The 27,092-nt window shown below is 43.6% G+C and overlaps 1 protein-coding gene across 1 annotated transcript in view; it reads left to right on the top strand.

Moving 5' to 3' along the window:
• The window catches only part of crocc2 (ciliary rootlet coiled-coil, rootletin family member 2), a 296,277-nt gene that overhangs the window by 149,696 nt on the left and 119,489 nt on the right, over window positions 1-27,092 (top strand). The window contains exons 19-23 of the mRNA XM_043702904.1: window positions 6,009-6,136; window positions 11,438-11,607; window positions 12,284-12,463; window positions 15,294-15,428; window positions 15,554-15,697. Of these exons, the coding sequence (XP_043558839.1) occupies window positions 6,009-6,136; window positions 11,438-11,607; window positions 12,284-12,463; window positions 15,294-15,428; window positions 15,554-15,697 (757 nt within the window). The remainder of the gene's footprint in view (window positions 1-6,008; window positions 6,137-11,437; window positions 11,608-12,283; window positions 12,464-15,293; window positions 15,429-15,553; window positions 15,698-27,092) is intronic.

Below are 27,092 nucleotides of genomic sequence, written 5' to 3'. Positions count from 1 at the left end.
GTTCCCTAATGGAATTGAGTTACACCTGAAACACATTGACTGTGTGGATCAGGCAGTTTAGAAATCAGTCCGCAATAAAAAGGAATACCAGTTAACAAACTGGCTAAGGTCTTATGCCCAAAACGTCGATTCTCCTGCTCCTCAGATGCTGCCTGACCTGCTGCGCTTTCCCAGCAACACACTCTCGACACTGATCTCCAGCATCTGCAGTCCTCAATTTCTCCTGGCTATATAATCCAGCCAGTTTAGGAATCAGATTTCCTCTAAAAGCAAACAGAAACCAACAGCAGCAGTAACACACTGACTGGCCCAGCCAGCACAAAGTCAGTTCCCTGACACAAATGGTGAGTCCTTGACACTGATCCAGCTTCGTCAGAGCCAACTGTCAGAGTGTCAGGATGTCTGATTCTCCTGTTTATTTATTTTTTATTTTTTTAGTCTCCTCTTCCCTTGAGAGAGCAGAGTCCTTCTCTTCACTCCACACTGATCCAGCTCCCTCAGAGCCAGCTCTCATGGTGAATAGAACCCATGACACTCCTGTTTTTTTTTACCCCACACTACCACCTAAGTGCGGTAGTGCTTATTTTTATCCCGCACCCATATTGTGTGTGCAGGTGTGAGACACAGTGAAAGACACAAGGTGTACAAATCTTTATTCAATTCCCGCCACCAGGAAGGAAAGAAACACCAAGTGGCCAGTGACAGACACTGCCCTTCACATCAAAGGGCAGTGCTGTGTGACCAAACAGTGAGGGGGAGGGTAGGGACTAAATCAAATTAGAGTTGGAGGGGGAAATAATGCACTCCACTCCCTGCGGCGCCCACCTCTCCCTGAACAACTTCAGGGTGTTGGTGGACACCGCGTGCTCCTTCTCCAAGGACACCCGGGCTCTAACGTAACCGCGGAAGAGGGGCAGGCAGTCGGCCCTAACGACCCCCTCCACGGCCCGCTGCCTGGACCTGTTGATGGCCAGTTTGGCCAGGCCCAGGAGCAGACCCACGGGGAGGTCTTCAGACCTGCCCTCCCTCCTCCGTACCAGGTGCCCAAAGATCAGGAACGTGGGACTGAAGTGCAGCCAAAAGCAGAGGAGGAGATTTTTCAGAAAATCAAAAAGGGAGTGCAAATGACCACACCCAATATATACGTGGTCCACGGACTCCACAGCACCACAGAACAAGCAGTTGGGCTGGGAGTCCGTGAACCACCGCAATCTGCGGTTGCAGGGGATCACTCCTGTTTATTTTTTTTTCTTCTCTAGTGCCCTTAATCTACTATTTATCTTCTTACTTTTTCTTTTTTTTTACTCCCACAGTGCTTATTTTTTTCCCCCCAGCACCCATGGTGTGTGTGTGCAGGTGTGAGACACAGTGAAAGATACAAAGTGCACGAATCTTTATTCAATTTCCACCACCAGGAAGATAGGAAAACACCTGAGTGGCCAGTGACAAGCAGTGCCTTCACATCAAAGGGCAGTGCTGTGTGATCAAAACAGTGAAGGGGAGGGTACGGACTAAATCAAAATAGCGTTGGAGGGGGAAATAATGCACTCCACTCCCCGCGGCGCCCACCTCCCCCTGAACAACTCCAGGGTGTTGGTGGACACCGCGTGCTCCTTCTCCAAGGACACCCGGGCTCTAACGTAACCGCGGAAGAGGGGCAGGCAGTCAGCCCTAACGACCCCCTCCTGCTGCCTGGACCTGTTTATGGCCAGTTTGGCCAGGCCCAGGAGCAGACCCATGAGGAGATCTTCAGACCTGCCCTCCCTCCTCCGTACCGGGTGCCCGAAGATCAGGAGCGTGGGACTGAAGTGCAACCAAAAGCAGAGGAGGCGGTTTTTCAGAAAATCAAAAAGGGAGTGCAAATGACCACACCCAGTATATACATGGTCCACGGACTCCACAGCACCACAGAACAAGCAGTTGGGCTGGGAGTCCGTGAACCACCTCAATCTGCGGTTGCAGGGGATCACTCCTGTTTATATCTGTCAGCCAGGCGTCCCTGATTGGACCAAGTTAGCAGCCTGAATCAGGGAACTCATATTCTAAGAGGTGCACCTCGATGACCTTGTTACAATCATTCACCCTCCCCCCCCACCCCCCCACACCATCCACCACCTCCACAACCGCCAGCTTTCCGAACTCCTAGATATCACCACAACATCATAGTTCCACATTGTAGTCTGTACCTGTAATTGCCCAGTCTTTATTAACTTCACTTCTGGATTTCACACACACGTAGTGGCACCCTGATTCAGATTTCACGACTTTTTTCCTTATTCCAGCTTTACCTGTTAACTTACTATTCTCTATGACAGTTCTGTTTGTCTCTGGAAATAATTTTCAAATCTAAAATTCTTGGCAAATCTTCCCTCTTGGTTTCCAGACCTGTGTTGATTTCATTTAAAGTCCTCTCATTAGAAAAATGCCTAGCTCTGTTCTGGTGCAACCCATTTGCTCAGACCGTTGCCATCTCTCTCAGTCGAGCCTGACACAGGAGTCTAAAGCCCTCTCTCCTGAACCATCATTCCATTCATTCATTCAGCTATCTTATCTGTCTTATGAGATACTGGAAGTAATCTGGACATTATGACATTGAGGTTCCGGTTGCTAATTTCCTACGCGGCTTCCCAAATTCTGATTGCAGGAACAAATCCTACTTCCTGCCTAAATTATTGATATTCTCATAGACCAGTCCAACACCAGCACCTCTGCATCATAGACCATGACCTCTTAGTTGTTCACCCTCCCAAAGAGTGTCCCGCAGTCACTCTGTGACATTCCAGACACCAGAGAGACACCACACCGCTCTGGAGTCACGCTCACGGTTACAGAACCTCCTGTATGTTCCCCTGACTAACGAATCCCTATCATTATTGCTCTTCCTTTCTTCTTGTTCCCCTCCTATACAGTCAGACCATGTTGTGCTGCCACAAACATGGTTCCGACTGCACTCCCCTGAGGAATCAGCACCACCTTCAGCTTCCCAAACTGATTCATGTGCAGGTTCTCGAAGGCTGACCTCAAGGGAGACCTGGGAGAAAGTGAGCACTGCAGATGCTGGAGATCAAGCGTCGTAGAGTGTGGTGCTGGAAAAGCACAGCCGGTCAGGCAGCATCTGAGGAGCAGGAGAATCGACGTTTCAAGCATAAGACGACCTGACTGTTTCTCTTGGACAGGCTAGCAGTCGCCCATTTCCTTTCTGCCTCAGGACCCTCAAGCTGTGGTATGCCCACCTCCCTGTGCCACATCCATGTCACCCTCAGCCATGCCCATACACCATGGTGACTGCAGCCACTATTCAGTCTCTGAAACCCAGAGCTCAGGTTTCTGCAGCTGGCACACATTGTCATCTTGGTCACCAATGAGACCCATGACTTCCCACAGGCCAACTACTTCACAGTGCAGCCTTTTTTAATGTTACTTCCTTTACATTAAGTAATCCAAAGCAGAATAAAAGTTCATTTGCTTTATTACACTGGCCCTGACTTTCTCTTATTCTTGGTGTGCTCATGTAACTCCAATTGTAGCTCCTTTAAAAATGATATGCTTTTCTAATTTACAGCAATTTAAAGACAGTCCCTTATAGCATTTTCTTACCAGGCAATGAAATTACTAAGAAAGTTTAAAAGAGAAAAACACATTCGCACAATCCTTCAGCAAACCCCACACACTATTATTTATAGTGAACCTTACTTAAAGCACCTCTTTTTTTACCCAGGACTGAATCCCATTGTGCACCAATTCCCAGGGATAATCACTATCTCTCTCTCTCTCTCTAGCAAAGAGTTCCTTACAGTGAATGCATCTTTACTAACCACACACTGAAAAAAATTCCCTTTCTTACATGGTGCTGTGATGAAAGTCACTTCTCACATTAATTTCCTGTTTTCATAATCTACACTTTGTTCAGGCAAGGGATTTTGAGTGATTGATAGATAACAGCTGTTATCAGGTAGTGGCCTGTGTAGCCAGGCTATTTAACTTACTTAAAGGCTATGGGTTTGAGGTCAGAATCTGATTTTTATCCTAGAATTGAATTAGAAAAACATTATTTACAAGCATGTTACCACGACGGGGGGAGTTTGAGTTATAAGGACAGGGTGGATGGTTTGGGACATTCTTCACTGGAGTGTAGGAGGTTGAAGGTTTACCTTTATCAAGGTTTATAAAATCATGGATAGATGAGGTGAATAGCAAAGGTCTTTTCCCTAGGGTGGGGAAGTCCAAAACTAGGGGTCATAATCTTAAGGTGAGCAGAGAAAAGATTTAAAAGGGACCTGAATGGTAACTTCTCACAAATCGGGTGGATCATGTGTGGAATCAACTGCCAGAGGAAATGGTAGATGCAGGTGGCGTTACAGCATTTGAAAGACATTTGGATAGGTACATGACTAGGAAATGTCTAGAGAGATATGGGCCAAACACAGGCAAATGAGTCTAATTTAGTTTGGGAAACTTGGTCAGTATGGATGAATTGGACCAAAGAAGCTTTTTTCATGTTCGATGAGTTTAATTTACACTTTGAATGAAGCTTCCAGATTTACTCACTTAGCCTTGGTCTCCCTGAGGAAAACTCTTCCTCACACTGGCTGTGTGCCATTGATCAGGTCTTGCTGGAAAGATTTGCAGCAGCAAATGCTGAGGCAGAGTTGAAGTTGGGGTGGCATTATGTGGTAATGGTTGGTCGATTTTTCTGTTGAACACTCATAGGTGTTTGGCATTGGTTGAAGGATGGGGGATAGCCATTAGGTGAGTGAGCAGGAATACTGAGTTAGAAGGCAGAGATCTGTAAAGCTGCAACCTGTGAACGAACCTTGCAAGGGGAAATTCTGAAGAAGGGTCATTCGACATTAACTCTGATTTCTCTCCATAGAAACAGCCAAACATGCTGAGCTTTACTGGCAATTTCTGTTTTTGTTTCTGATTTACAGCGTCCAAGGTTCTTTCAGTTTTTATTAAGGGGAAATGCTATCAAGCTTCCTACTTCAGTGTTTGGTTTGGATCCATTTGACATTACAGAGGTGGATATAGACAAGCTTAGTAGAAGACAGAGGGTGGTGCTGGAGGGTTGTTTTTCAGACTGGAGGCCTGTGACCAGTGGAGTGCCACAAGGATCGGTGCTGAGTCCACTACTTTTCATCATTTATATAAATGATTTGGATGCGAACATAAGAGGTATATTTAGTAAGTTTGCAGATGACACCAAATTTGGAAGTGTAATGGACAACAAAGAAGGTTACCTCAGATTACAACGGGATCTTGACCAGATGGGCCAATGGGCTGAGGAGAGGCAGATGGAGTTTAATTTAGATAAATGCGAGGTGCTACATTTTGGGAAAGCAAATCTTAGCAGGACTTATACACTTAATGGTAAGGTCCTAGGGAGTGTTGCTTAACAACGAGACCTTGGAGTGCAGGTTCATATTCCTTGAATGTAGAGTCGCAGGCAGATAGGATAGTAAAGAAGGTGTTTGGTATGCTTTCCTACATTGGTCAGAGTATGGGCATGGATAGGATAAGTAGACAAAGTCTTTTTCCTGGGGTGGGGGAGTCCAGAACTAGAGGGTATAGGTTTAGGATGAGAGGGAAAAGAGATAAAAGGGACCTAAAAGGCAACTTTTTCACACAGAGGGTGGTACATGTATGGAATGAGCTGCAGAGGAAGTGGTGGAGGCTGGTACAATTGCAACATTTAAAAGGCATCTGGATGGGTATATGAATAAGAAGGGTTTAGAGGGATATGGGCTGGGTGCTGGCAGGTGGGACTAGATTGGGTTGGGATATCTGGTCGGCATGGACAGGTTGGACTGAAGGGTCTGTTTCTGTGATGTACATCTCTATGACTTTAGTGGAGGCACAAAATGTATGGCTCCAAAATGTGATCAATTTGAAAATCCATTTCCTTGAAGTGGCCCACAATGCTGTCTGGTGTGTTGTGCTGATATATGCTTTTGACTTATCATCATGACCCTGTGATCTTGCTGAGTTTTGAAATTTGTTTGTTTCAGGGCAGATAAGGAAGCCTTGGAGACCAGCTTGTTTGAATCCCAGCAGTTAGCTCAACAGTTGGAAGCTCGTAAGGAGCAGTTAGAAGGAGAGAACCAGACCATCCTCCTTGCTAAGGAATCACTTCTAGGTTGTATATATTTTAATGTATGATTCCCCATTTTTATATATATGCCTGTGCATATTTTGTGTGTGAATTTAAAAGGTGCATGTAGATTATCACATGCCTAATAGAATAGCTTCATTCTTTGTACATTCTTAAACCAGCTGGTATTCAGTACATGTTTAGTTCCTCCCTCATTATGTACTGTACCAAGAAAGCCAATTTACCCATTGCACTCAGCAATTTTATGCCTTACGTTTTAATATCCATCTAATGTACCCAGCCAAACTGCACCCTCAAAATAGAATCACCAATTCACTGCACCAAGCAACATTTTGGTCTCAGTTGATCAACCTTCTATACAGCAGGATAAGGGTGAATGTTTTACTTTTAAAAATGGGAATGGAAAGAAATTGGAAAAGAAGTTGAAAAGCAATTAGGAAGGCAAAGAGGAACTGCAAAATTAATTTTTCATGATTAATCATTTTACAAACACATAATTAATTAGATTAAAATAAGGATTTACAAAGGATGACTTTGGGATGAGCAAGATGAGCTTGCAGGTAAAGATGTTGACAGAAATAGTAGATAATTAATTTGCCTCAATATCAGCCACAGGTGGGTGTGACAGAAGCAAAAAATAATCTTGCATCGTAGGGAATCGGTTAAATCTGAAGTGGGGTGATAATAAATAAACAAATCAAACTTGAGTGTTGAATCCTAGTTGAAATGGGTTGCATCTGTGCATCTTCAAATATTCATAGAAAAAGGCAGCACTGTGGCTCAGTGGTTAGCGCTGCTGCCTAACAGCGCTAGGGACCTGGGTTCGATTCCTGCCTTGGGTGACTCTCTGTGTAGAGCTTGTACAATCTCCCTATGTCTGTGTAGGTTTCCTCTGGGTGCTCCAGTTTCCTCCCACAAACCAAAGATGTGTAGGTTAGGTGAGTTGGTCATGCTAAATTGCCCATAGTGTTCAGGGTTATGTAGGTTATGTGCATTTGTCAGGAGTAAATGTACAGCAATAGGGCAGGGGAACGAGTCTGGGTGGGTAACTTTTTGGAGAGTCAGTGTGGACGTTTGGGCCAAATGGCTTGTTTCCACACTGTAGGGATTCTATGGTAACAGGACTGCTGATATGTAAATCTCATTTCAAAGGGATTAGTGCCAGTAGACTTTCAAAAAGCTAATGTATTTATTATACTTTAAAAGGGAGTAGAACAATTTGAGCGAACTGCAGATCATCAGTGTAAAAAGTTTATGAAAACTTTACCTAAAGCTGTGTAGAAAAGCCTCAAGCAATTGGAAAAATATCAAAGAATGATCACCACAATTTCCAAATAGGATACTCATTCTGGACCAACCCCAGTGATTTCTTAGAAGAAGTAACAGAAGGAGTAGCAGGGATAATGCAGCTGATGTAATATAGAATCAGAAAGTTATGTTTCATACTGAGGAGCCATCCCATGAGCTCAGCTCTCATCATTTTATTTATTTTCTAATCTACCTGCTTAGAGATCTTATAACACACCGGTAGAGCAGGTGGGGCTTGAATCCAGGCCTCAAGGTAGAGACACTTCACCACAAGAGCTTGCTCACTCTGTTTCAATGTTTTTGATAATGCAGCTGCTATGAGGCAGCACTTCTGTCTGTCTCCCATTGCAGCTGCCAGCTGTGCACATCAGCTGGAGAGATGGTCACTGCAGTAGGTCATGGAGGTAGCATTCAGCAATGGACCCTAACCATGCGGGTCACTCTGAGATCTCTCCAGAGCATGGCTGATGGACGATGGCTCAGTGGTTAGCACCGCTGCCTCACAGTGTCAGGGGCCCAGGTTTGATTCCAGACTTGGGTGACTGTTTGTGTGGAGTTTGCACATTCTCCCCCGTGTCTGCGTGTGTTTTGTCTGGGTGCTCCAGTTCCCTCCCACTGTCCAAAGATGTGCAGGTTAGGTAGATTGGCCTTGCTAAATTGCCCATAGTGCTCAGGAATGTGTAGGTTAGGTGCATTAGTCAGGGTAAATATAGGGGAATGGGGTCTAGGTGAGTCACTCTTCAGAGGGTGGATGTGTCGGGGCGAGGGGCATGTTTCCATACTGTAGGCATTCTATGATTTTATGAGGCCCAGCATATAAACAAGGCGGTGACCAGGGTAGATGTGGGAAGGCAAAACTGTGGAAGGGCAGCTTCCAATTGATACAGGATGCCCAGGGTTTGTGAACAGGGAGTGGATCACCGGGGTAGGGGCAGATGAAGCAGACCTCCCATTCCATCCTGCATCAGCTGCATGCTTAATTCTATTGGGTAACACATTGAGTGCAGACCCTTCCCATTGTCCACTTCATCAGTGTGACAATGAGATGCCTCCCTTAACTGAGCATCAATTGCCCACTTACAGCCCTCAGTTGGGCCACAGGCAGGTAACCGATGTCTCCCACACCACCAGTGTCAGGGCAGGTGTACTGACAGTAGATAGGCTACTGTTGAAATTTCCAGGTCCACGGGGGTGGCACAGTGGCTTAGTGATTAGCACTGCTGCCTCACAGCACCAGGGACCTGGGTTCGATTCTAGACTTGGCCGACTGTGTGGAGTTTGCACACTCTTCCCGTGTCTGCGTGGGTTTCCTTCCACAATCCAAAGATGTGCAGGTTAAGTGAATTGACCATGCTAAATTGTCAATAGTGTTCAAGAATGTGTGGGCTAGGTGCATTAGTCACGGGTAAATGTAGAGCAGTAGGGTCTGGGTAGGTTACTCATTAGAGGGTCGGTGTGGACCTTGGTGGGCCAAAGGACCTGTTTCCACACTTTAAGGATTCTATTAACTCCTTTCCAACCTGCATTTAGCTTATAAAATGGATGGTTCCAGCGCTTAAGGAGGCCCTTCGATCCATTATGGTTCTCTGCAAGAGCAGACTGTCCAGTGCAACTCCCTGCCTTTTCCTCATAGCCTTGTAAATATTTCCTTTTCAAGTAATCATAGAATTCTCTTTCAAAAATAAGTACCAGATAGTCTGAATGCTAACATCAGCCTGTCTGAATTCACAAGATAAATAGCAAAATGGATAACAAGCTGGTTACAAAACAGGAAACAGATGGTGCTAAGGGGAGCCGCTCAAATTGTGCAAAATATAGGAAATGATTTTCTGTAGGGATTAGTACAGGGACCACTGTTGTTCACAATATAAGTGAATTGATCTAGAGCCATGAATTAGAAGTGGGATCTCTCAATTTGTGAACAACTCCAACAAGAAGAAAGAATGTGACCAACCACAAGAAGACAATAGTGAACTTACAGAATGGCTGTGTCACTTGCAAATTCATTTGAATATATATGTAACATTTGGCTGAATCTTGCATTGTTTTGGGTACATGTGAGATTAATAGAGGGACTCTCACTGCAAGGCCTGGTGAAATGTCTTGCCAGCTCTCACCACATCCACGTCATTAACCAAATCCACCCCTATGCCATCATTTGTGTTCAATTCTATTCCCATCTTACTACACATTATTCCTGGACCAATTCACCACTTGCAGGATATCCGATGAAAGATCCTATCACCTGAGCCATACTTAAAAGGCTGCTGTGCACCCAGACTACAGCTGGCACTCTGAGGCTGCCCTGCTCATTCACATACAGATTCTGAACTTGTCAGAGAAGGTGTGGATGGTGCCGTGATTTTCCGTCTGTGCTTAGACCCTGCTGCAGTCTGTGGAAGCAAGATGAACAAGGCGTATACAGGGCAGTGGATAACGCTGACACCATTGCTGCTCACCCTACAATGTCCCTGTTCTTTCCTCGACCTCTATGTGTAAAGGGACTGTGGTAGACAGTGATGTCTGGGGCAGGGAGGTACATAACCAGCAGGGCCCAATGCATTAGAATGGTCAGGGATTAGAAACCCCATACCTCCATACCTCGTAGAGTGCATGGCTCTGTGTGTAATGTTGTTTCCCATTACAGGACCTCATCTTGGTGAGTCCTGCAGCCACAGCCCTCACAGATCAAGACACTTGTCTTTTCCACTTCCAGCCCCATCTATTTTCTTTCCCAATGCACACTTTTGACTTAAGCACAATGGAGGCTGACATTAAGTGCTGCTCAGCCAGTGGCTTCCAAAACTGGGAAGATATAACTATCAGGAAAAACTGAAGATGTTTGAGTTCTTTTCTTTGAAAAACTGAAGGCAGAGAGTGGGCTGATAGATGGTTTGGATAATGAAAGGGTTTGATACACTGTGCATCAATACATTCTTTCCACAATGGGAGTCTGAAAGCAAAATATATAAAAATATAAATTCATAGATCCAGTTAGGGTTTTCAAGGAAATTTCTGAAGTCACAGTGTGATAAGAATGTGGAATGTGTTACCACACGACCCGCTTCCTGACACATTCCTGATGAAGGGCTAATGGACGAAACATCGACTGTCCTACTCCTCAGATGTTGCCTGACCTGCTGTGCTTTTCCAGCACCACATTTTTCAACTCAAGAAAATAAAGGAGTTGCATTTACATAGTGGCTTTTCTGAATTCAACAATTTGCATTTATATAGCTACTTGTATGGAAAAGCACCCAAAGGCACCTCACAGGAGCATTATCAAACAAAATTGACACCCAGTGTGTAAGCAGATATTACATTGGAAGCACCATCCAGATAAATTGTTCATTCTTTTCTTGCTTGCACTGGCTATCCTAAAGTACCCAGATACACTGCACCTTCAGTTGGATAACCAACCCTACCATATCCAGATACATAGAAACATAGAAGATCGGAGCAAGCAGAGGCCATTCGACCCCTCAAGCCCGCTTTGCCATTCCTTATGATCATGGCCGATCATCGAGCCCAATACATTAATTTCACTTCCACCACACCCCTCCAAATTCCTTGATCCCTTAGCCACAGGAGCTCTAACAACATCCTTCTTGAAAACATTCAATGTGTCGGCCTGAACCATTTTCGGTGATAGGAAATTCCACAGGCTCACCACTCTTTGGATGTGGAACTTTTTCTTCATCTGAGCCCTAAAAGATTTACTCTTTATCCTTAAACTATGACCCCAGTTCTGGACTCAATGACCATGGGGAACATGCTTCCTGCATCTAACTTTTCTACTCCTTTTAGAATTTTATACGCTTCTGTGAGATGCGCTGTACCCTCAGTTGAACACCACCTACCCTACCATACTCAGATACTTTGCATCCTCCATCTGGCCAAACCAATCCTACTGTACCCAGTTACGATGCACTTGTTTGAATCCAGACTGTGCTGAGATATATCTGAACAGTGCTGTTTCAGAAAAAAAAATGATTGTCATTGCTTTATTTATTTCAGTGGAGATTGACAGTGCCCACAAGGAGTTGGAGCAACAGCTGATCAACTTTGAACGGGATAAAGAGCTATTGCAACAGAAACTGAATCAAGTCGAGCAGGAGGCCAAGCTCTCACTGAACAATGAGAAGTTGGTCCATGATGAGGACGTTGAACGTCTCCGGAAAGAAAAGGCATGACTTGAAGAAGTAGCAATAGCGAAGTCGAACTTTCCACTCATGATACACACAGTCTACTCTATCTGCCCTATGTAACAGACTAGCAACCTACTTAATCTGCTTCCACATAAATTAACCCAAAATTAACATTCATTTTGCTGTGTGAAAATTCTGTTGTTTCTAAAGTTAGTGAGTACGTCCAAGGAATTGCGTGCAATTGGCAATTGGGGAGGGATGGCCTCGCAGTTTTATCACTGGAGTGTTAATCTGGAGACCCGGGATAATATTCTGGGCACAATGACCACCAATCGATTGCCGGAAAACCCCACCTGGCTCACTGATGTCTTTCAGGAAAGGAAACTGCCACCCTTACCTGGTCTGGGTGACATGCGACTCCAAACCCACAGCAATGTAGTTGCTCTCTGGGAAGGGCATTAAATGCTGAGCTCGCCCTCATCCTGTGAATGGATTTAAACAAAGCAATAAGCCTTTACGCCACTTAGCCTGAAACAGGGTTTGAAATTGTCACATGCAGCATTCCAAACAAAGATGAAGTCTGTAAAAGGATTGACTAAGTGTGTCTATGTAAATTTGTTGAATCAAAGTCTGATGTTGAACTTTCTAAGGGTGGGGGTTATAGATATTGTCAACTGGCTCCAGACTGACATACACCATTCCATGCTGCCTCCAGGAGATCCTACGCCTTGAGCTGACCTCCGAGAGGGATGAAGCCATTCAACGCTTTCAACTTGAACGTGAAGACCTGGCCACCCGCTTTGCAGAAGAGAAGGAGGAGCTAACTGAAGAAATCCTCATTTTACAAAAGGAGAGGGACGAGAGTCTGATCCAGGCAGAGAGCCAGAAACAGCAGGTAAAGAACATGTTGGTGTCTTTAAACATCCCCATACAAGATACTCCACGGGATTGTAGTACAGAGCTGTGTAATGTGCAATACTTGGAGACAGTCCATGGAACTGAAGTGTGGGACTATATTCCCCAAGCATCATGTTCTAAAAATTGAAGTGATGTTACACAGATTACAGAGGATAACACATGTGGTTAAAGGAGGAAAGGTCACATTTTTCCACGCGGTGAAGGGGAGGATTTATAGGAAGGAGGCACTCCGGTTGCAGATTGGTTTTGGCAGATCCCTGACAGCTTCCTTCTGCCACCTCTCTAGTCTGCTGCATAGAATGTAAATTGGTTGGACTGGGGTCTTCCAGCTTGGACTTACAAGCATTCCAGCAGTCTTGCCGTGTGATAGCTAAAACTTCCCACTGACACTCAGCTCCTAAACTGCACCTGCTATTTGCTTGTGGTTGGTAAAACAACTCCATATGTGTGCTGATGTTATTGTTTAATTGAATCCCTCTGCCGCACTTTAATTGACCCCCGATGAGACAATTATGAGCCAAGACTGCAGTTTCCTTTGTAAATGTAACACTTTATTCTAGTTTAATTTAATGACCAGTCAGAGGCTGATTCTTTCAATCTCTTGTGTGAAGAGCGGAGGCGATGGCCGAGTGGTATTATTGGTAGACTAATATCCCAGGACACTCAGCCAACATTCTGGGGACCCATGTTCAAATCCTGCCTCAGCAGCAGATGGAACTTGAATTCAATAAAAATGAAGTATCTAGAATTAAGAATCTACTGATGATCCTGGAATGATTGTTGGAGGGGAAAGCTAATCTGGTTTACTAAAGTCATTCCGGGAAGGAAATCTGCCATCCTCACCTGGTCTGGCAATGTGGTGGACTGTGAAGTGGCCTAACAAGCCAGTCAGTTGGAGGGACAGCCAATAAATGCTGGCCAGCCAGTGACACCCACGTCTTACAAATGAATAAATTGTTAATTTTTTTTTGTGCTGTTGGCAACATCCCTTAAAGGACTGTTGTGCAGAAAATTAAACCCATGATATGAATCAGAGAACCCCAGCCTGTTTGCATCGCTCCCGTGCACAATCAATGTCTGCATGAACCCAACTGTCCTTGCCACCTCTGGTGAGCTCCATTGCTTATCTGTCCAGTTATTCCAGGGAAAACAACCTTCCGTGTGGAATGTGACATCATACCTTCTCCTGCACAGATGTAAGGTGTGACATCACATTCCACATGGAAGGTTATTTTCCCTGGAATAACTGGACTGATTCTGCCCAGTTATAGGGGCAGAGTTTATTGCCAAATTTTCGATAAGTCACATAGGGCAGTTCACTGAACAAGCGGTAGACAGGCAGACACTGAAGGTAAGGATGGGAAGGGAGGAGATGGAGATTTCATTTTTTTTTAAGGAGTGCTGTGGTTAGCTGTCTTGCTGGGAAGACAGCTCAAGTATACAGGGGAAACTCATTGAAGAGTTGAAGGTAGTTAAAATGGTTCTAAATCGTTCAAACAAACTTGGGAAGAGGTTCCAGGAGTTTGTAGGTGGCTATGGGTTGGAGTCGGTATTCAGACAAAGACCTGGGAGCTGAGAAAGTAAGAAAGTCACTGACTCTGTTTTGGGAGAAACCACCAGGGGCTTGGAAGTGGCCTGTTCACATCGATACTTCAGTATAACTGAGAGAATAGAAGAGGGTTGACATCTCACAAGCAAAACCTGTTTCATGGAAACTGAGCAAGATTAAAACTCATGGGGAGAAAGCCAGGGGCAGCACTAGCACAGTAAAGCTAGCTGTCTGAGAGCAGAGGCCATACTTAGAATACCGAGTCCAGTTTCAGAGTCCAACTGATCTTAGACCCAGTGCAGAAGGTGATTAACCAGAACAGAAGCACTTTTTGAAGCAGTTAGTAGCATAACAGCTTTTGAGAGGGTACCTTGCGGCCAGATTGACATTACTGAAGAATTGTAATCCCTTGTGAAGCCTAATGAGATCTGGTGCCCTGTCATCTTATTAATATCTGGGAAAGATGCTGAGAAATCTGTGGGATCTGTCTTGATCACCTTTGATTTATGCTGAGGGTGTTCAAGCATATATAACCACCTTTAATCCATTTTCTGGGCTTTGGTATTACATTACTGTTCTAACTTGTAAAGTATTGTTCATTCAAAATAATGGAATCATGTGGTTTTACTCTAAAGTTCCCTGGAGACACAAATTTTTATCTACATTAGAAATTACAGGTTACAGCTCCCTAAACAGATTGTTAAGTTTTAATATGATGGTCTGTTGTGGAATCATTACAATACTTCCAGAGTTTTGCACACAGTCTCTGTCGACATCCCCTTACACACTTTTGGTAGACATTGACTCTGAAACGACTTGTTCTTTTCCAGGATGAATGGAAGTACAGGTGGATTGACATAATGACTTACTGCTCTGGGAAACTGGGAAGTATGGTCGTCCATTAGACTTGAGGTTCATCCCAGTTTGGTTACAGCTACCCACTGGAACACCATCTGCACCTTCAGTCGGAAGGAATGTTAGTCTAATGTGACTAATGATAGAGTTACCATCTGATAACATTGCTGCATTGATGAAGCTGCAAATTGTTTGATAGGAATGGCTATCCATCATCCATCAGGGTTGGAGCTGTTGTGATGTGGAAAATGTCATCCATCCAACTGGTTACAAAAGTATGGCTATCAGTTGTACCAGATGCTCTTTTTCTTTCTGTGCGGTCATCTGTTCTTTTTCTTGGTCAGTCTGCCTAATGAATCAAGCTCCCTTATAACCAGCTGAGCAGATGTATTTCTTTTCTAAGGCCTTGTGTCTCAAAGAATCCGAGAAAAATATCCTGTCGGAGAAACTCAGTCAGGCCCAACGTGAACTTGGCAGCGCGAATATGGAAATCGATCGGGTGAAACGGGAGTTACACAGTCGGCAAGAGCAGGACAAGGTGACAATCAGCTTTCCTCATGCATTGTTTTCTTCTTTTCAAAGTGAGTTAATATTGAAGCCAAGACCACACTGTAGAGTGACTTGAAAATGACTAATCTCCTGCATCTTCTCCTTTTCACCCAGAACACCATTAACAACCTTAATGCTGAGCTGAAGACCTTCCGAGGTCAGTTTGAGGAAGCTGTGGCCTCCCATGAGAGACAGGTCAAAGGTCTGAATGAGCAGCTTAAAGACTTATCACGGCAGAGAGAAGTAACTCTCAGGGAGGTAGGCTCAATCATTTAACTGCCTTTCCTTTCTCAAATTCAAATTTGAGTGTGATTAAATGGATTCCTAATGTTTCTGGATGTCTCTCTGCTACTGCACTATAACAACATGCACAGTTTGTCTGAAGCAATAGCCTTTCATGGCAATCTCATTCAGAGTCGCACAGATCAAGAGGAAAGAAGAAGCCATAAATTTTCCATCATGAGCAAAGTAGTGTATCAAAGTAGTGTATGGCTCAAGTTTCCACTCCTGAGCACAAATCAGAAAATTTCCTGGCTTGCCATAGTGATCTCAGGAGAAACTCCCTCAAGTGGCTTGATGTTCATTCCAGAGAGTGAAGGTGAAGGATGAATGGAGCCCAGTGCTCCAAGACGCAGATTGGAGGTAACCACAAGGGCTGTTTAATACCATGCTGGGTTGTATTAAAAGGCCCAGTTTGGTTCTTAGGGACGTGTGTCAATTGTGTATTAAATATTACTCCCTGTAGCTCTCACCTCTCTCATTTTATTACCCTCCACAACATTGCTTATTCTCCTTCCATGTCTCCATGCCATAATAATGCCAGGCCATGGCTTCAAGCCAGGCAAATGTCTCCTTGTAGCACCCAAATCCACTTCATGCTAACTCATGCCAACCCAGATCATCCATGCACCATCCTTTGCCCTTGCACTTTTCCTGCCAATTCACCCAATATTCACCATGGGCAGACCTCAGGAACTATGTTAATGAAATAAAATAGTGGCCTGAATATCAACTACAGATTTCGTAATTGTAAAATAATGCCACCACTCTTAAAAGTCTAATTGAAGCATTTAAACCCTTCAAGTACTTAATCTCATATCAAAACAGACATTGCTCATAACCCCATATTAAAGGTATCTAATTCTTCAATAACTTTTTTGAACTATCAATTAAGCTCTGTACTTAGAATCTTGCTGAGATGGTGAGAAATTATGGAAAGAACCAAGCATCAATAATGACATACAGATAGCTCTTAGCGTCGGATCAACAAAGAATCATTATAGAGTCGAAAAGTGTGGTGCTGGAAAAGCACAGCTGGTCAGGCAGCATCCAAGGAGCAGGACAGTCGACGTTTCTGGCATAAGACCTTCATCAGGAATGTATGTGGGTGGGGCAGGGGGGCACAGGGGTGGAAGGGGACTGAGCAATTAATAGGAGAGTGGGGGTTTGAAATAGATGCCTGTGTTGAGTCGGTTACCAGAGATTGAGACGGAAAGATCCAGGAGACGGAAAGATCCAGGAAGGGGAGGGAGGTGTCTGAGATGTTCCAGGTGAACTTGAGGTCAAGGTGGAAGGTGTTAGTGATGTCCACTTCCCACATCTCTGCCCTTGAACCTCACCCCTCCAACTACAACAAGAATAGAACATCCCTTGGTCTTACCTTCTACCTACTAATCTCCAGATACAGTGCATTATCCTCCGCCATTTCCGCCACCTACAATCAAACCCCACCACTAGAGATACATTTCCCTCCCCACCACTGCCTGCGTTCCACAGAGAACATTCTCTCTGCGACTCCCTTGTTAGGTCCATGCCCCCTACCAACCCACCCTTCACTCCAGCACCTTCCCTTGCTGCCACAAGAGGTGTAAAATCTGTGCCCACACCTCCTTCCTCACCTCCATCCATTGTCCTAAAGGATCTTTCAAACATTCTGGAGAGATTTTCCTGCACACCCAAACAACTCATCTACTATGTCCTTTGCTCTTGAAGTGAGCTCCTCCACATTGAGGAGACAGGTCGCCAGCTTGTGGAGCGTTTCCGGGAACATCTTTGGGACACATGCATCAAACAAACCCACTGCCTTGTGGCCAACCACGCCACAAAGGACATGTAAATCCTGGACGTCCTCCATGGTCAAATCCAAGCCACCCGATGACTGGAGGAAGGACGCCTCATCTTCCGCCTTACGACCCTTCAACCACACGACATCAACGCCGACTTCACTAGTTTCTAAATCTCTCCTCCCCCCACCTCATCATAGATCCAACCCTCCAACTCGCCCTCTTGGCCTATTCAACCTGTCCATCTTCCTTCCAACCTATCTGCTCCACCCTCCCTACCTATCAAATCAGCTCCCCCCCCTTCACCTGCATCTACCTATCACTTTCCCAGCTAAACTCCTCCCTGCACCACCTCCACCCACTCTTTATCTCTCGGCCACCTTCAACCACCTCCCCCTCCCAAAGTTCCTGATGAAGGGCTTATGCCCGAAACGTCGCCTCTTCTCCTCCTCGGACGCTGCCTGACCTGCTCTGCTTTTCCAGCGCCACACTTTAAACTCTGACTCTCCAGCATCTGCACTTTCTCCAAAGAACCATTATGACAGATGAAAAGGATTTTCTTCAAGTTTCACTAACAGGATGGTTTGTTTTTGTTAAATTTTATTTTAAAAAACAGGGATTTAAATACCATAATAGCTGGAGTTTTTCAACTCTCATGAACGCCACCAGGCTGTGTTTTTTTCAATAAACTTTAAAGTGCTAGGGTTTAAATAACTTGAGAGCTTGATGGTTTTACATACATAACCAACCTTTCAAGAGCATTTATATCTCCTCCATAAATTTGTGACGCTCATACTATTGGATAATGACCATCCTACATTGCTACACAGAGGAAGGAGAAATATAAACCATCAGACCCAGTCCATAACAATGCTGAAACAGCTAAGAAAGAAATTGAAAGAAGTTCTTGGCAGGTTTGGTTTTAATGATACATGCCCGCTGATGTTGTCAATTTATCGGGCAACTCCTTTGGAATCTGCTACATTGAGGATTTTGCAGGATCACATTGTGCAACTTCCATCCCTGTTGCACTTGGCCATTGAAACTCTAGGCCATTTTTACAGAGACTGAGGGGGGCAAGGGGCTGGATAATAGCTCTTAGTCCTCCATGATCTTAAGCTATGCTTCCACCAGGATCTGTGTGGGACCATCAGTATTGACCCTTCCAGACCTTTACACAGTATGGGATGGGAGCAGGGAAAATTGTAAGCTTGGATAGCATGGACCTAATGATGATATAAACAAGTGGCCCTGTGTCGAATGACTTGATAAACTAGCTAGTCTTCTGTCCTTTCCTTTTCCAGGTGATCTCATGTGCTAATTCAAACAGAATCTTTTTGCTATTGCTAGAAGAGTATGACTTAGGCAGGTTGGTAAACTCTTACCCTTCCCCCTTAAACCTGAAAGAAACTTTTAAACAAGAAAGTAATTTGTATCTGACACAGTTAGGAGCCCATTTGTCTGATTGTTGGGTCTAGTGCAAACTCGGTATAATGCCATCTCTACTTGCTCATATTTGAAAGTCATTTATCAAAGCCCTAAGAACCTTTTCAACTTTGATTTATTGCTGAAGTATCCATCAGAGAGAAATGTTCAGAGTAATTGCTGTCTCAAAGTGCACCCTTGTACATAAGCACAGCTTAATGATCAAACAGAATTTTCTTTCGACCTTTGTAAAGACATGAAATGCTACGTGAAAATATCTCTTCAGTCTGGGCCTCCCTTTCTTTTTCTTCATTGTGGATGTGCCTACACCACATGGACAGAGCCATTAAGAAAGCAGCTCACTGCCACTTTCTCAAGAGTAATTAGGGATGGGAATTAAATTTGGCTTTGCTCATGATATCAATATCCCATGACTGAATAAATACAAAATAGAACAGCTACTTACACCCATGTGCTTTCCCAGCCATCAGGGTTGCTTTCTTCACATTGTGTATTAGCAGTTCCAAGAGTCTAGTTCGAGTTGAGTTTGGCTGCATCGCTGATCAACAGTTGGTAATACTCTTGTGACTGCATACTTTGATTTATCCACTTGTAACACAGACGCTACCAATCACTGAACCTTCACACTTTCTAGTCTGCACACTTCACACAATCTAGTCTCCTGCATTTGCGGTTCACAATATGGTCTCTTCCACATTGAGGAAACGAAGCATAGGCTGGGTGACCACTTCGCAGAACATCTACGTTCTGATCGGAAAAAAAGACCCTGAGCTTCCAGTTGCCTGCCACTTTAACACACCACCCTGTTCCCTCGCCAACACCTCTGTCTCGGCTTGCTGCAGTGCTCCAGTGAAGCTCAGTGCAAGCTGGAAGAATAGCATCTCCTTTTTCACCTGGTGACCCTGCAGCCTTCCAGGCTCAATATCAAGTTCAATAACTTTAGGGCTTTAGCTCTCCTATAGCCTTACCCCAACCCCCATAATCAGGCCTTGTTATCACATAGTCTGCTATTGCAACCACCCATTATTAGCCACTTATAGTTTCTATTTACAGCTATTCACCCTCCTAGCCAAATCACTATCCATTACTTTGTCTGTCTAACTGTTCTTCCCTCTCTATGGACTCTCCCTACTTATCGTTTACTTCTTATAACCTCCCCTACCCTATCTTCTGCATATAAACCGATGTTTTCCTAGCTGCCATCAGTTCTGAGGAAGGGTCACTCGACCTGAAGCATTAACTCTGATTTCTCTCCAGAGATGCTGCCAGACCTGCTGAGCGTTTCCATCAACTTCTATTTTTGTCTCTGATCTACAGCATCTGCAGCTCTTTCAGTTTTTATTCACATTTTCTGCAGTAAGGCTAATATATTTTTTAAGATAACTAAGAGTTGCGCCCTTTACAAAGAATGCCAACAGAACAAATTTTCCGATAACATAAAGCGAGATAAACATGTGAACATGGAGCAAATTAAGCCCCTTGATGCTGCTCTGCCATTCAATAAGTTCATGATGATCTGATCGTAACCTGTAAAGACGGTGTCTTTTTATTTCTCTGTACTTTTGATTGTGGAATGAAAAAACAAGGATTAATGAAGCACTATTGCAGGTCTTGTAAGCAAATAACCTTTCTCATATGTATGTCTGTCTGTATGGGTGGCACGGTGGCACAGTGGTTAGCACTGCTGCCTCACAGCACCAGAGACCTGGGTTCAATTCCCGCCTCGGGCGACTGACTGTGTGGAGTTTGCACATTCTCCCCGTGTCTGCGTGGGTTTCCTCCGGGTGCTCCGGTTTCCTCCCACAGTCCAAAGGTGTGCAGGTCAGGTGAATTGGCCATGCTAAATTGCCCGTAGTGTTAGGTAAGGGTAAATGTGGGGTATGGGTGGGTTGCGCTTCGGCGGGTCGGTGTGGACTTGTTGGGCCGAAGGGCCTGTTTCCACACTGTAAGTAATCTAATCTAATCATAACCTGAAATTCATTTTGTGTACCTTTTACACAGCTGCTGGTTCCAGCAGCAATAGATAGTTTGCAGACGAGCTGGATTCAAGGCCTTTGTACTAATGATGAATCAGCTGGGAGCTGGTGTGTGTACTAGCAGTGTTGATGACAAAGGCCTTCTGCCTGATAATAACGTTTGATTGGTTCCAATGCAGCTGAACAGCTGGAGGCTGTGAACGAGATAGGGAATATGCCGTTGGTTCTCCACCATCTCTCTGTTCTTCACAGTAAAGAAATACACTGTAAGCCTGAAGAAAATCTCAATTGCTGTTCACTGTGACTTTTAATTAATAAGCCCGAGACCTTTTGTGAGGGTGAACCAGTAACCATGTCCCTCCTGTGAACAAGTGAAATCATTGGAAGAAGTCAGATCAAGAAGCAGCATTCCGATCAGCACAAGAAGAATCTCAGCAAATCCTGTGAACAGGGACCACTGAACTGTTTTCCCAGTTCCTCCTTCCTCCCAATAGCACCCTTTTTTTTCTCATATGTATGTCTGTCTGTATGTATGTAAGGGGGAGTTTATAAGGGGGTTAGAGTTTTAACTGGTACTGTTATATGCCAACACCTCATAATTGTTTATCTGCAGTAAAAATCGATTTAAATATAATAAATAGTAATTCTTGTTCATTGCAGAAAACTGAATCTAAAAGATGGATAAACTAGGGACTTCAAAGTATTTAACTTTTGTGATGAATCCAGAAATGCAGAGGCTCAATTTTCAATGCGCTACCCCATGAGGTATAATATGCACATTTCCATTCCACATTTCCACTCACCCCTGATGACCTACCATAGAGTCATACAGCATGGAAACAGACTCTTCAGTCCAACTAGTGCACACTGACCACGTTCCCAAACTGAACTAGTCCCACTTGCCTGCATTTGGCCCATATCCCTCCAAACCTTTCATATTCATGTATATATGCAAATGTCTCTAAGAATCTATCTACCTCTGTCTTAAAAATGTTGAAAGATCGTTTCCACCGGAGAGTCATAAAGTCATATAGCATGGAAGCAAACATTTTGGCCCAACTCACCAGTGTCGATCCAGTTTTGTAAACTGAACTAATCCCATTTGTTTGGCACATACCTCTCTAAATCTTTCCTATCCATGTAACTGTCTGAATGCCTTTTAAATGTTGAAATTGTACTCACTTGTACCACTTCCTTTGGCAGCTCATTCCATATGCCACCCTCTATGTGAAAAAGTTGCCCCTCAGGTCCCTTTTAAATCTTTCCCCTCTCACCTTAAACCTATGTTCTCCAGTTTTGAACTCCTCTGCCATGGGAAAAAGACCTTGACTATTCACCTTATGTATGCTCCTCATGATTTCATAACTTCTACAAATTCACCCCTCAACCTCCTATGCTCCGGGGAAAATGTCTCTTATAATGTAAAGCCTCCAGTTTCATTAATATCCTTGTAAGTCCTTTCTGCACCCTTTTTAGTTTAATAACATTCTTCCTATAGCGGAACAACCAAAATTGTACGCTATTATGCGATAGCTGTGTTCTTGCGTGATCATGCACTATAGAAAATCATGCAATAAAAATAACAGGGCTTATTAAAAAAAAATAGGGTTGGGACAGCCCACCAAAAATATCCCTCGAAATCGAAACAAATATAGTAGTTAGCCTTGCACTAAGGATAGCACTGTTTAAATAAAGGTTAAATTCATATCGAATAATGAAATAATACAGCACATTTAGCACTTTATCCTGAAAAGGTTTGAAGGTAGCTTAATGGAAGTGGAGGAGGGTGGTTTTGAGGTCGCTGTGTTATGAAGACAGGCATTGATGGTCACCACCATCATCACCTTCAGGTGCAGTTGGGGTATAGGGTTAGGACAAAAAATAATTAATTCAGAAGTGGATGGTTGTGGTTCATTGTCTTCTGAGTCAATTGACCATGTGATTCGCATAAATATTCTATTCCTCCAAGCACCATGACACTAAAAATGTTGAGGATTGAATCGCAAGACAGTGAACACACACTTATGCGAAAGTTCACATTTTACAAACAGCGTTCACCTATTCATTATTCTTGAAGAAGAGACTGTACTTCAAATGTGCCCTTGTCTTGTACAGCCATAACATGATGTCCCAACTCCTGTACTTTATGCTCTGATAGACGAAGACAAACAGGACAAGTGCCTTCTTCACCACACTGTCTCCCTGCAACTCCACTTTCAAGGAACTATGTACCTGCACCCCCTCGGTCTCTCTGTTCAGCAACACTCCCCAGAGCCACCCAATTAACTGTGTAACTCCTGTCCTGCTTTGTCTCACCAAAATGCATCACTTCACATTTATTTAATTTAAACTCCATTTGCCATTCTTTGTCCCACTAGCCCAGTTCATCAGGATCCCTTGTACTCCTAGATAAGCAACTTCACTGTCCACTATACCACCATTTTTGAAGCCACCCACAAACTTATTAACCATGCCTCCTATATTCTCACCCAAATTTTCACATAAACACTGAACAACACTGCCACTGGGAAAGAGTTCCAAAGACTCATGGTGTGTGAGAGAAACAAATTCACTTAATCTGTTTTAAATTGGTCATCGCTGATATATCAACAGTGATCACTAGTTCTAGATTCTCCTATGTGGGAGACATTCTGTCTATGTCTATCCCATTAAGACCACTCAAGGATCTTGAACATTTCAATCAAGTCGCCTCTTCTCAACTCCAGTGGACAGAAGACTAGCCTGTCCTGCCTCTCCTCACAAGGCAACCCACATGTTGCAGCCAATGGTCTGGTAAACTTTCCCTGAGCTGCTTCAAACACATTTAGATCTTCCCTTAAATAGGTGACTAGTGCTGTGCATAGTACTACAGATGCAATCTCACCAGTGCCCAGAAGCATACCCTCCCAGTGTTTGGCATCATAGGAAGTACACCCATTCCTCTGTATGTGTGAGGGTTCTCTTAATGAGAACCCCCACAAATGATCATGATTTGGAGATGCTGGTGTTGGACTGAGATGTGCATAGTTAAAAATCACACAACACAAAGTTATAGTCCAACAGATTTAATTAGAAGCACTAGCTTTCAGAGCGCTGCTCCTTCATCGGGTGGTTGTGGAGTATAAGATTGTAAGACAGAATTTATAGCAAAAGCTTACGGTGTGATGTAACTGAAATTATATATTGAAATTGACCTGGATTGTTTGTTAACTCTCTCATCTTTTAGAATGACCATGTTGGTTTCAGTTCTTTCATATGTAAATCGCAAAAGTTCACTAACTTTAACAGTTAGTATCCTGTCGACCCAGATACTGCATTGCAAGTGTGAGGTGTTCTGTGTGAGACTGTCTATGCCCCAATGGTCAGACTGATTCTAATTTTAAAAAAGAGATTTACAGAATCTTACATGGATTCATGCAGTTTTTGAGCAGCGCTCCAAAAGCAAATGCTTCCAAATAAACCTGCTGGACTATATCCTGGTGTTGCGTGATTTTTAACTTCCGACAAATGATGAAATTCACGAGTGCAGAGCTTGTTAAAAATACAGGTTAAAAAATCATAGATCTATGAGTTTGTTCACGGTTGTTGAATGTTGTTGCTATTTTATTTTTGGCGCTCACACATTCACAGGATTGGACTGGCGAAAGTGTGGAGGAGGTATCCAAAGATGTTGCTAGAAATTGATCATTTTAAAGAGGAGGAAATGTGGGATCATGCGGGTTTGCGTTCGTTTGAACAAGGAAAGCTGATGGGAGATTTAATGGAGGGGCATAAAATTGTGAGGACCCTAGACAGATTGAGCAGGAAAACCCTGGTTTTCTTAGCAGAGAGGTCAATAAAGGGGGATGAGGGGTTGGGCATAGTCTTAATGTCATTTGTGGAAGGATTACAGAGAACTTTAGAAGCGTTTTGACTCAGCATGTGGTAGGAATCTAGAATTCACTACCCAAAAGTGTGATACTGGCAGAAATTGCCATCACTGTGGAAACCTCATTAAATATACAGTTGAAGTCTACAGAACTCCAGAGCAAGAATTGGAAAGTGAGATTAGGCTGACTAATCTTTTTTATGATTTGGCGATGCCGGTGTTGGACTGGGGTGTACAAAGTTAAAAATCACACAACACCAAGTTATAGTCCAACAGGTTTAATTGGAAGCACTAGCTTTCGGAGCGAAGCTCCGTCATCAGATGACAATCACCTGATGAAGCAGTGTCGCTCCAAAAGCTAGTGTGATTCCAATTAAACCTGTTGGACTATAACCTGGTGTTGTGTGATTTTTAACTTAATCTTTTTCAGCTTGACATAAACATAATGGGCCTAATGCCCACCTTCTGTGCTTTGCTTTTATGATTCTTTAAAATGATCAGTCTGCTTAAACTGGTACTTTCACTAAATGAGATTTGCATCAACTCTTAAACCAACTATTCCAGTTTCCCAGAAGGAGCAATAGATAGCCAGGACAGTACACTATAAGGTCACTGGTGCACAACAACTTACTTGCAGTCTTTAGGGGCATAAGTCACTTGAAATTGTCAGTCTTCCAAGGTCCCCTCATGAATTCCCACAAGTAAAAGTCTTGGTGAAAGCTACTCGATATATTTGGCCTCCATTATAAAACAGATCCAAACTCGAAACGAGCTCACCAGGAGCTGAAAGCTAGGACAGCATAACCAATCCTATCCTTGACCTTTCAAGTTAACCTTTCTTCGATGCACTTGATGCCACAAAGCTGCGTTTGTGGTCTGGAAGCACAGCCAACAGGCAATGTCGTAGACCAGCACTCCAGTATTTTCAGGAGAATGCATTGACTACAGATGTGGCTACCCAGGAAAGGGTTAAAATGGTTGGCACTGAATGAAAAGAAAAACAAATCCATTAAACCATGTCCAATTATTTTTGTTGGCAGTTTTGCCAACCTCCAAGACTGATGTATGGACCACACAGCTGATTGCTTTCTCAGTGGTGATTACATTTGCTTGTATACATGCCCTTCTCGATGAGGTGCTCAAGTTAATTCTTTTGTTTACCCTTTACCATTTTATTATATGGGAAGTTGGTTGAGTAACATATTCCTATTTCCACCCAGAAAAACCAAATCTGCTTGGCGCCAGCCAAGACTCTGCTTATCTCAGAGGGAACAATAAAGTTTTTATAGCTCGTTTCGCACTGGGAATAATCTGAGAACGGAGTATTTATTTTATAAATGTGGAAAAGTGGTTGCAGCTGCTATAGAAATGTCTCTTTGAGTTGTCAAGCTATTGTAACAATGGAGGGGACGTATATTTGTTGATTTGGAAATTTGAGGCTAGTGCAGAAATGGGAAACCTGTTCAAATGAAAGTTAATGGCGCACGTTTGGCTTCATTCTCAGGTCCTGAGGACAAATATAAGAATCTTATTTTTGCAATTATCTATCTGGCATTTCCAAGACAAATATAAGAGCACACCACATGGCCGTGTTGCTATTCAAAGCTATTCACAGTGGAATGAAATGAAAAGGTGTCAGACCAGAATCTACATTCAAACTTGGGGATTTTTGTTCCAGCTTGGCATTTAGTTTGTTCAACGTTTATATACCGAAGGCACATACAGTGCTAAAGACATAACATTTGGTCTCGGCCCTGCAGAGAGAGAAGCTGCAAAACAGCAATTCAGCACGTAACTGCAAATGGAGAAGCCCCTACTGAAAACTGCAGAGCTGCCTTCAGTAAATAAGGGCAGGTGGTGCTGTGCAACAGCACCCTGAAGGAAAACAGAAGATGCGAGAAACACTCAGCGGGTCAGGCTGCCTCCAGAGAGAGAGAGAAGCGAAACAGTCAATGTTTTAAGTCAATGAGCTCTTTGGTACTGTTGAAGTTTCTGACAAAGCTAAGCTCCCACTGTTTGGAGGGCATAAGGTTTCCATTGACACTTCTCTCAGCAAAAATGAATGTTTTCAAGGAACTAAGGAGGAAAACTTGAGAGAAGAAGAATAAAATATATTTAAAATTAGCCTTTCTGAAGTTATTGGGTAGCATTTCATTGCTTGTACTGATAGACCAACTCTTCCAAATCGTCTACTGATATCGAGAGACATACTGAAGACTTTCTACCTCTCCTTCAAGATCTTGTCATCTAATTCTCTTCAAGAACCACAGTGTGTTCCTAGCTGAACTCACCTCCCATTT

Source organism: Chiloscyllium plagiosum, chromosome 13, assembly GCF_004010195.1.
Source record: "Chiloscyllium plagiosum isolate BGI_BamShark_2017 chromosome 13, ASM401019v2, whole genome shotgun sequence".
NCBI classification, from domain to species: Eukaryota; Metazoa; Chordata; class Chondrichthyes; order Orectolobiformes; family Hemiscylliidae; genus Chiloscyllium; species Chiloscyllium plagiosum.
This window is presented reverse-complemented; position numbering and strand designations above follow the sequence as displayed.